Genomic DNA, 11290 nt, shown 5'->3' on the forward strand with positions numbered 1-11290 from the left:
GGCATGTGCAAACTGGGGCCCTCCAGCTGTTGTAAAACTACACATCCCAGCATGCCTTGCCATAGATTTAGCATTCCCTGAAAGCAAAACTGTGGCAAGGCATGATGGGACTTGTAGTTTCACAACAGCTGGAGGGTCATAGTTTTGACATGCCTGGCCTAGGTGGTCCCAGTAAAGGTTTACTTAAGATCCTAATTGTATTGTAACTACTGAACCTAAAAAGCTTAACGAAAATTATCATACAGATAAACCTCATAGATTACTTATTATACTACACAGTCACATATATGTGTTATACTTAATATTCCTGTATTTTATACTTTGCATTGCTTACCTGACAGCCCAGAAGGATGAGAGGTGCTAATAGGGGTCTTTAAAGGCACTGTGCTGGTGAACTTTTTAACTGTAGGTGCTTCCTTTATTGTGGGATATGGTGATGGCACAATTCTGCCAGCAGGGGGTGCTATGGGGCTGTCCATGCATTGGATATCCTCATCATCAAAGTCTTCAATGTCAAAGTTGTCAATATTAAAATCCAGGTCATCATCATTGTCCAATGTCTTTGGGGGATAAACAGTGGGCCTGGCACATGTGCTGGAAGTAATTGGTCTCTCATTCTGCGGGGTGCTGAAATGGCTAGCAGTGAAAACGGAGTCCTGGAAACTGGATGAATCTTTTACTGTGGTATCAGATGACTTAAAGGAAAATAATGTTTTGGTCTGCATTTGGGGCCCAAACTTGGTCCCTGCATCCATAGAACTTTCTTGGCTTTTTGCTTTTAACTTGTCGGTAGCAGCGAATGAGTTAAATCTAAAAACATTCCCCAATGGCCCACGAGATGAAGTGTCTGCTGTTGAGGTACGCAAAGACATCTGTGCTGAATCACTAAGTTTGGTAGAGGATGGTGGTTTAGGACTTGGGGAGAACACAGGTACTTCTACAGTTGAAGATTTCAACACCGAGTCACTTGACAAAAGATGTTTTCTGCCAAAAAAGAAAGCATAAAATAAATATACACATTATGATAAATAAGATAACATGTGAATTTCCATCTGTTGTTGAATCACAAGTTCCAGCAATGCTGGAAAGTCACAGGTTTCCCTCTGGTGGGACGGAAGACGTCATTGCGCCAGCACATATCATTTACACACCGCATTTCCCTCTGCTTCTGAAGCTCCTTCCCACAAGTCAGCAGCTGTAGCTCTGACAATGGAATCCTATCGACTAAGTCACAGATCTTTGACATCGTGATCCAGAGCTCAGGGGATACATTGCGCCCATCTGTAAAGAACATAACGACACATGAACCTGCCTCTTCTCAATGCTTCATGGTACTAGCAAACAGGAATCAGCTTCCTACCCTGTGAGGAGGAGATACACCGCCCAGCCACAACTTCTGGAGCATTCTCTTTTTCCGTCCCAGGGGAAACTGACAATTTCTTCAATGAACTGCAGAAAAAAAAAAAAAAGAGGAAGGTTGAAAACACTTATACCAAGTAATAGAGTAACTAGGCGGTTTTGTAATAGTGCAGCATCAATGAATTTGCTCCCATTGATGAAGGAGGCACACAACATTGGGATATTTGCATCCATATAACATGTCATGCTTACCAAATACCTCTGAGCACTGGTGGAGAGGACACACTGCTCTCTTTTGGAGAGGGTGGAATAAAATCAGCATCAAACTCATCCTCTGCCATTATTTTTATCCCTTCTGTGGTTTCTGAATTAAGGTCTCCATCATATATTTCTACATCTTTAGTGCAGTCATCTGACAAACAAAACACCCAATTAAAATTGATCAGAGATGAACACACTACATTTATATTAGAAAGTAGCAAATACAAAAATCATGTATACGAGGAGAACCAAAACATTGATTGAGATCAACCGCAGAACACATAAGATGTTCTGCTGCAGCCAATAAGAATTAGGCTGATTCTTATTTGCCGCTGGCTAAAGGCTGTCACTGTTACAGCAATAAACGAATAACCTCAGTCAATGGGGGTTAGTCTGGTTGATTTGCAAGCGTGTGTTCGTATGCAGGGCCTGTGGGCAGATGGATGTTAAACATAAACATCCATTTGCAGCCTGATGTGGAATGTGCACGCATATCTAAGTTACTCTCAGGTGCACCGGGAGGAAGTGGGCGGGCAGCTCACATCCAGTGATGTCAGCTGCCTGCCCCCAGCACAGACGTCACGGCCCGATTACCATGGGAACGCCCATGAAAAGCTGGGCGTTCCCATGGCCGCGACTATCCATCGCCCGCAGCCTTTGGTGCGTGCACCTGGCGAACAGTCTGTGCACCGTGGCTGGATGCACCCAGCGTATGCACATGTGCAGAAGTGACTTTGCCCATGCACCCACCATCGGTCCACGTGCAAATGTTCTGGTCCTTGCAAACGGACCAGAATAATCCCCAATGAGTATCAGATTCTTGAGTAATCCCCAATGATTATCAGATTCCTGATTCCTCAAACAAGGAGGTGTCAGCTACAGTGCACAGTGTTGACGACACAGGACCCTGGACCTATCCATCAGCCATTCCGCCCAGACAGTTCTTTGGAGTCTTAATCGATTCTGCTAATGTACTGTACTGCATTGGATGAGTGCAGGTAGAAACTGCGAACTACTCTATTTTGACAATCATGCCTGTCTTTAGGTCAACATAGATATTTCCCGAATGTCGACATCATATCTGTGAGCTGCACTCACCATGCTTCGGGCACACTATTATACTCTACCCCTATGCCATAAAGAATGGTAGGGCATAAAATTCCACCTGTTGGCTCAAAAAAAAAAAAAACGCAACATGAAAAACCCATGTTGACCTTTTGACTGTCGACCTAATGCATGTGTCTACCCTTTGACCCAATGTATGTCGACCTTAATTGTGTCGAACTAATGACCGCGTCCCCACTCCCCATTAGCCAGATTTGTTTAACTGGTGCCACAGGATGCTTACATTAGTATCAAGTGCGGGGAAAATAATCCATAATAAAGGCTGCATCACAGCCAAAACAAATGACGCCTATTAATATCATTAAGCAACCATCTGTGTACTTTTAGAGAACTGACCTGCACACAGAACAGAATCCGTACTACCTTCAGTAAGGACACTGTCCAGCGGATTAGCCATAAACGGATTTGCGGAGCTCTTATCATTATTTTTGCGTAAAAAGGGCACAATTTCAAGGGTTGGCGATTCCGGAGAAATTGCTGTTTGTGCTTTGCTGCATTTTTGTGGTGTTTTACCGCATTTCCTGTTCTGACTCTTAAGCGGGGACACGGCTGTGTCAAAATCATTCATATCATCCCATTCCTCAAGGCTGATAACAGAGCTGAGAGAGGAATTGCAGTCTGCTTTCTTGGGACAAGAGTTTTCTTGTGCGATATTCTCACTCTTCTTGTGGCCATTTCCCAGAATAACTCTCTCAGATGTCAGTGATGGAGAAGCACTCGGTGATTGTTTGCGGACAGGATTGAAGATTCCCTTCACTGTACCATTTTTCTTGGCATCTGAAGAGGTTAGGTGGTTTTTCAAGGGATGTGGTTCTTGTGCAATATTAATACAGCTATCTTTTATTGACAATTGCTGCTTTGTCTGAATTGAACTAGTTGACACAGATCCATCAGGAGAATTTCTCTTTTTAAATGTAAAAACACTGTAAAGAGAGAAAAAATAAATAAAAAAAGACATATAATAACATGCGTCATCCAGGCACTAAAGAATTTCAAAATGTCATAATTAAGATGAATGTACAGTTCAGGACAACCCTGAAAACAATAATTTTCAAACATTTCCAAATTTTGGCAATGTTCTAAGCGGAAGAACCTAACAAAAAACATTGTGCTTACCCAGTTAAATTAATCTTAAGGGGCATACACACGTAGAGCTGTGTGCTAAGCAATTTAGGGTAGGCGATTTCCTGGTGTCCAGATCTCCCAAGGGGAGCACATACACATGCAGAGATTTGTGCTAAGCGATATAAAGTCCAGGTAGTGGTTCAGAATGAGAGATTGCAATCAGTTTCTCTCATTCTGTACACACAGAGAGATTTGCAGTCACTTGATTTTGACTGCATGCACTGACTTAGTTAGCAGGAGATATTTAATCTCTTGGAGCATACACATGGAGAGATCTGTGCTTACTTTCTAAGCAGTCTAGTTAGGTTGCTTAGAAAATAGCAAAAATTTGCTCCGTGAGTGTGACCCTTATGATAAAAAGTAAAATACAGAAAAGTATTTGATTCCCTAGTTACAATATCCTATTTGAAAATATTATAGTATTCAAAACATAATAATGCTGATTTGTATACATTTTGTGAAAACAAACCATTCAGGAGAAAAAAAACAAACAAACCTCACTAGCGATTTGGCACTTGATGTGCCATTTGTTACATGGGATAAATAGCATGCAATTTATCCACTGTAATTCCCGGGGAGCTGCGGGGACAGGAAAAAAAAAACCCGAGCAGCGTGTGGTCCAGGCTGCAATGAGCTACTGGGGGTGTGTGGGTGCAGCAGTACGACTCCGCAGTCTCTGGGAAGTGCTGCTGAGAGCAGACCTTCGGCGGGAGAATTAAAAAAACATTGTGGGTGCTATGCTGCTGATGGTTTGGGTCCGATCCGACAGACTGAACCTGCAGCAGGTTCAATCTGTAGGGTCCGACCAGATGTGCACGGGACACATCCGATTTGGGCCAATTTCTCAGCCCAATCCGTCGGAATCGGCTAGACACTCTCCCTTCCCAAATCTGGAGCCGACAGCAAGTGTGAATGGAAGAGTGATAAGTATATGTGTAGAGTACTGACAAGGCAGTTTAAACCACCACTTAAGTACAGTATAATAAAATTATACTTACCTAGGTTTAGACTTGTGCAGCGAGAGCTTGTTTCCAGTCACCTTAGTAGAGAACAGTTCCAGCTGCTTCTGGAGATTGTTTTGCGGCAGAGCTGCCATACTGTGAGGAGATGGACGTTAGAACAGCATTTAGTGAATAACGAAGCATTAGGTCAGACATGCAAAAAACAGTGGATGCAACATGTGCTGGAGACAGCTAGAGCAGGTCTGAAAAATCAGTTCCCCTGAAGACCAAACTACTGTAGATGTAACTAGGTGTTAAGGATGTAACATACTGTATGATGTCATTTTACGTGACAGGGCAGGGGACTAGAGAGAAGCAATGCAAGTAAGAAAATAATGTAAATGGAACAGGGAATAGCTTCTCAAACTCAGTTCAAGTTTTTTTAGAATATCCATGCTTGAGCACAAATGACTTAATTAGTACCTCACTCAATTGGATTTAACTATCTGTACTTAAGCACGCATATCCTTAAAACCTGGTCTGTAATGGCAGAGTTTGGTAAACTCTGGCATAGGGGCAAAAAGAAAAACAACAACTGCTGGTAGCAGAGTTTCCCCCTCCCTTTAAAAACAATGTCCACCTATTTAAACCTGGACACACACAGCATGTACTTTACCAAGTACATCTACACATATAATAAAACTGTAAGGCTGTCTACACACATCATTTTTTGGGAGAAAGATACTTCTAGGGACAGATTACGAACTATGGAGATAATTTGGGGGTGAACATGTGGAGTTGGTGTCAGAAGTTAAACACCTATCATTTGCATTAAGTTCAACAATGATTCCTCTCTCAAAGTCGTCCTTCATTTTGTGATAGACGTAGGAGTATCTCCCAGATTCTAGAGCTCCTAGGCAGCTGACTAATGGTAGAGCCGGTCCTGGCTGTGCAATGTCACTGCATAGTGCCTGGATGATCCACAGCCCATGTACAGGTTTTTTAATTACTGCAGTATGTTCAGTGCAGTCATGTACAGTGTGTTGTTATACGTCAGTAATATACCTGCAGTATGTGCAGTGCAATCATGCACAGTGTGTTGTTATACGTCAGTAATATACCTGCAGTATGTGCAGTGCAGTCATGCACAGTGTGTTGTTATACGTCAGTAATACACCTGCAGTATATGCAGTGCAGTCATGCCCAGTGTGTTGTTATACGTCAGTAATATACCTGCAGTATAGTCATGCAGTTTGTTGTTATACGTCAGTAATATACCTGCAGTATGTGCAGTGCAGTCATGCACAATGTGTTGTTATATGACAGCCAGAAATATACCTGCAGTATGTGCAGTGCAGTCATGCACAGTGTGTTGTTATACGTCAGTAATACACCTGCAGTATATGCAGTGCAATCATGCCCAGTGTGTTGTTATACGTCAGTAATATACCGGCAGTATAGTCATGCAGTTTGTTGTTATACGTCAGTAATATACCTGCGGTATAGTCATGCAGTTTGTTGTTATACGTCAGTAATATACCTGCAGTATGTGCAGTGCAGTCATGCACAATGTGTTGTTATATGACAGCCAGGAATATACCTGCAGTATGTGCAGTGCAGTCATGCACAGTGTGTTGTTATACGTCAGTAATATACCTGCAGTATGTGCAGTGCAGTCATGCACAGTGTGTTGTTATACGTCAGTAATTTACCTGCAGTATAGTCATGCACAGTGTTGTTATACGTCAGTAATATACTTGCAGTATGTGCAGTCATGCACAGTGTGTTGTTAATAGTCAGTAATATACCTGCAGTATAGTCATGCACAGTGTGTTGTTATACGTCAGTAATATACGTCAGTATTCCCCCTGTGAGGAACGCAGTGACCACGGTGCTCTGTACTGTATGAAGCCTGATGCAAGCTGCACTGCTCCCACACAATACGTCTTAGTACACTCTCCTCATATAGTAATGGCGGACAAGGAAATCCAGTGAAATGTGACTAACAGGTATATATTAATAATCAGAAGGACGAGGCGCTACCGCCAGAGGAACATGTACCTGTTATAGGAGGGTCTCAGCTGTCAGTGTATGACGGGTTCCATCCCGGCTCCTCCGCTCCCCCTGTTGCTGTCACCTGCTGACCCGCTCCAGTCACACGGACGAATCCTCCCTGTGTTTTCGCGCCGATTCCAGTGGAATACTCAACACGTCAACAAGGTGCGACTCCGATCCTAGTATAATGCGCCGATCCTAGTAACGCGGCTTGGATACAGCGCCGTGCGATGACGTCACGAACCATCAGCTGGCGCAGGCACCAGGAAAACATGCCCCGAGTCACGATAAGAGGGTCACTTGGTCCACACTCAGAAAACGGCACATAGCATCTTGCGTGATTTTTTTTGTACCCTTTACAATTATGCGTATGTTTATCAAATAATTGCCCGCATTTATCAAATAACACCAGTGCCATTCTAGAATGTCACTGTGGGGTAGATGTATCGGAGCAGTGATAAGGAGGAGAAGTGATAAAGTGCCTGGTACTTTATCACTGGCCAATCAGCTCCTGACTGTTAAGTTACAGGCTGGGTTTAAAAAAGGCTGATTGGCCGGTGATAAAGTACCAGGCACTTTATCACTTCTCTTCCTTTATCACTGCTTAATACTGTACATCAGGGGTGGCAAATCGATCAGGGGTGGCAAATCGGTCAGAGGTAAAGAGCCAAAAAAGATCTGTAGTGAAGCCAAAGAGCCAGCAACATGCGCGCCAAAAAAGGGGTGTGGTCTATTTGGAAGTATGCCGCACACCATAGTACCCATTACACATGATGCAGCGCACTATAGTACACATTACACATGATGCAGTGCACCATAGTACACATTACACATGATGCTGCACACTATAGTACACATTACACATGATGCTGCACACCGTAATGCCCCTTACACATGCCCCTCATTATCCAATACGTAATACCCCCACATACTTCCACTAGTAGTGTCCCTTAATCAATGCCCCCAAAAGTGCCACTTACTGTAAATATTTATATGAGGTCAGCCCAGCCTTCGCTGCTGCAGGTAGAGACGGACAGCGGTGCAGCTGCTTCTATGGGGAGAGGAGCAGAGTGCAGTGCAGAGCGCAGTGCAGAGCACACTGCTGCTCCCCTCCTGGTGTCCCTTCCAGAGGACATTTCAAATATTGTGCGCACTCAGTGGCGTAACTATGGAAAAATCTCCCCCCCGCAACAACCCTTTTGCGCGCCCCCCGCCAGGTCGACCCCCCCAACCCCCTTACCCCCTGCACGTAGTGCCGCTGCGTCTGCCCAGGGACCTTCAGCCGGCGAATCAGTCTGCGCTGCGGCTCTCTGTCTCCCTGCTCTCCCGGCTCCTGCTGTGATAAAAAACATGTCACTCAGAAAATGGCTGCCCCCGTACAGCAGACCGTTTTTAAGGATGCTAGAGGAGGCCTCCGCCTCCTCTAGCATCCTCAAAAACGGTCTGCATTAAGGGGGCAGCCATTTTCTGTGTTTCACCTTTTTTATTGCAGACGGAGCAGGGAGACGGAGAGCCGGCAAAAGATCCTGTGGCAGACGCAGCGGAACGGTAACAATAGCCCCGCAGCCCCCCGGCGCCCTCACCTTCCAAGCGCCTCCCCGCCACCGCGGGGGCTGCGGGGCGATAGTTACGCCACTGTGCGCACTGTTGTAGCGCCATGAATGATGGTCCGCGACGTCGGGGAGCACGCCGGCATCACATGGTTAATGGGGGGGCGGTCTGCTACTTCATACACTCCAACATCTGAAGGGCAGAAATCGGTACACATTCAGAAGGGGGCGTGGCCATCGACAAATGGGCGTGGCCCCTTTCCAAAAGTGTACTAGCCCCCCCCCCCCAAAAAAAAATGGGGGAAGACACCAGACTAGGGAGAGAATGACAGCTGGATGCCAGTTGGCATCCTAAACACATCCCATTAGGGATCCCCATATGTACTGCAATGCACTCCCTCCCACTAATGCTGCATATACTGCTCACCGGTGCCCCCCTGCACTGATCCCTTCCCCTCTGATGCCCCATACACATTCACTACAGTCACTGCCCCTGCACTGATCCCTTCCCCTCTGATGCCCCATAACCATTCACTACACTCACTGCCCCTGCACTGATCCCTTCCCCTCTGATGCCCCATACACATTCACTACACTCACTGCCCCTGCTGGGTATTTGGGTCTTCGGGCACTGCACACAGGAGAGGTTGCCAGCCTCGTAGTACTCCTGCGCCGAGCCTCAGCTACTCCATCCCCCTGCAGTCCAGGCTGCAGCTTCTCTGATCTGCCCCATTTCTCACACCCCGGCAGAGCATGTATCGCGTCGCAGTGCTCGCTGCTATCACACACAATGCATAAACAATATACGCTGCCTGAGAGGGAGCATATTACGGCCAGGCCGCAGCACAGCCCTCCGAGCCGGGACCTAGCAGTGAGCAGCATCCCGGTCTCCATGAACCCGGATCCCGTCATACAGCCAGACCCAGACCACTGAGCGGCGGAGGAGGGGGAGAGAGGACAAGTAAGGAAATGAGACGGTGGGAGGAGGCAGCAGCAGGCTGGGCTGGGACAGAGAGTCGCACAGACATGTGTGAGGGGACATGGTGCTGCTGTGTAACACGGCTACTTCCAGAGCTTGTCATTGCACCGCTGTGATTGGACGCCTCGCTCTGCAGCCAGACCCACTTTCCCATCACCCGCCTCCAATAACACTGACACTTATGAATGGCTGCCCAGCCGCTGTGAGTGTGTACAGTAACCAAAAACCGGTACATTCGGTACACTTTGATTTAGCCGGTACAGACCGTAAAAAAACGGTACTGTACCGGCTAAATTGGTACAGTTGGAAGGTATGATACTTCTGCTCCTGCAGGAGAGGTGGAAGCTGGGAGAAGAATTGGAGAGCGTAGCGCTGCCTTGCTGCTCGGCTACACCTCAAGCTAAGGTCAGCGGCGGCACAGCTCTGAGGGTGCTGCCTTCCAGAAATAGCCGCATCGCTGGGCAGCGCTGCGGCTTCCATTCCAGTGGGAGCAGGAGCCGCACATTATCAGGGGGAGAGCCGCGGGTTGGCCACCCCTGCTGTACATCTCTCTACCCCTGTGTTTGATACAAACGATAACGCAATTGATATTCAGTAGAACTGCATACCACCCAAGCTGTCCCGATGATCCCGTTTTTCTGCGACTGCCCTGCTGTCTCACCCACCTGTGGATAGCAGTATCCAGTGGTAGGGGGCAGCATCTATTACCTGGAGACAGAGGGCCTGGTGGTATGGCAATTTGCCAGCCACACACAGAGCAATGGCCATGTACATATAGTGACGGCAAATGTGGGAGTGGACAACAATCGCAGCATTGCCTCGGAGCCATGCCCCCTTTTGTAGAGGACACACACCCTGAGGGATCGATCCTATTAGTGCAGAAGGGTGCCTGTTAAATGCTGAAAACGGCACATGAATTAAGCCGATCTCGCACCCTTTGCTGGGCCGAATTCATTTAAAAGTGCTTGCATCCCTATGGGGAGCATACTTACCTACCTGACCCTCTCCATGAGGGAGAAAATGCTCTGCTCCTGGACCTCCCTAGTAATGTATGATTGCCATCACCTGTAGAGAGCTAGTTAGTTGACAAGAAATGTGTTTCACCACAGGTGGTGGCAATCATACATTACCAGGGAAGTCCAGCAGCAGAGCATTTTCTCCCTCATGGAGAGGGTCAGGTAGGCAAGTATGATGGGGAGGTTCGGCCGCGCTCGGCCGTTTGTGTATTCAGGTGTCCAAACACAGGAATGCCTGAATAGACGAGGGCTCCATAGCCCTCCCAAGTTGCCCTGAACTTCTCCAAGCAGCCGAAGCAACAGTCCCGGGGAGCAGGGGCTGCTGCAGAAGGCAGTGGTTGTCCCTTCTGTGGTATTTCTGGGGCAGGACAAACCTGCCTCCATCACTCAAGGAGTTAAGGGTTCACTTAAGGGAGTCTGTTTATTGTGTTATATTCAGTGCCATCGAGGGTAGGGGAGCAGGTATTTTTACACAGGCCTGGGTCTATTGGAGGTTCCCGGGTCCCTCATCCCCCGCTGCAGAGACCAGGCAGTGGAGTAGGGAGCAGCGTGTGCTGAGCGGGGCAGAGGCAGCTGCAACAGCAGCCTGTGCGCTGGCACACGGGCTGTGTGCCGGCGCACAGGCTGCTGTTGCAGCTGCCTCTGCCCCGCTCAGCACACGCTGCTCCCTTCTCCACTGCCTGGTCTCTGCAGCGGGGGATGAGGGACCCGGGAACCTCCAATAGACCCAGGCCTGTGTAAAAATACCTGCTCCCCTAGTGCAAATTGCAAATTTTTACACTGTTTGGCCTTGTGCATACACGCTATGATTTGTACGCATGTGCAGTCAGTCGATAATCGATCTCTGTGCAAATTTGCACAGCAATGATCGGCTCTGAA

At 47.1% G+C, this 11290-nt stretch overlaps 1 protein-coding gene across 2 annotated transcripts in view; it reads right to left on the reverse strand.

Moving 5' to 3' along the window:
* Nucleotides 1-7038, reverse strand: part of BLM (BLM RecQ like helicase) — a 43674-nt gene extending 36636 nt beyond the window's left edge. Inside the window, exons 1-7 of one of the 2 annotated variants that reach the window (XM_083184460.1) lie at nt 6873-7038; nt 4869-4967; nt 3259-3668; nt 1612-1771; nt 1361-1449; nt 1152-1281; nt 335-984 (exon numbers count right to left, since the gene is read on the reverse strand). In XM_083184460.1, the coding sequence (XP_083040586.1) occupies nt 335-984; nt 1152-1281; nt 1361-1449; nt 1612-1771; nt 3259-3668; nt 4869-4966 (1537 nt within the window). In that variant the 5' untranslated portion in view covers nt 4967; nt 6873-7038. Of the gene's footprint in view, nt 1-334; nt 985-1151; nt 1282-1360; nt 1450-1611; nt 1772-3081; nt 3669-4868; nt 4968-6872 lie in introns of both variants that reach the window. The other variant, XM_083184459.1, reaches the window with a different exon arrangement.
* Between the last annotated feature and the right edge of the window lie 4252 nt (nt 7039-11290).

Source organism: Crinia signifera, chromosome 4 (genome assembly GCF_055691185.1).
Source record: "Crinia signifera chromosome 4, ASM5569118v1, whole genome shotgun sequence".
Taxonomy (NCBI): domain Eukaryota; kingdom Metazoa; phylum Chordata; class Amphibia; order Anura; family Myobatrachidae; genus Crinia; species Crinia signifera.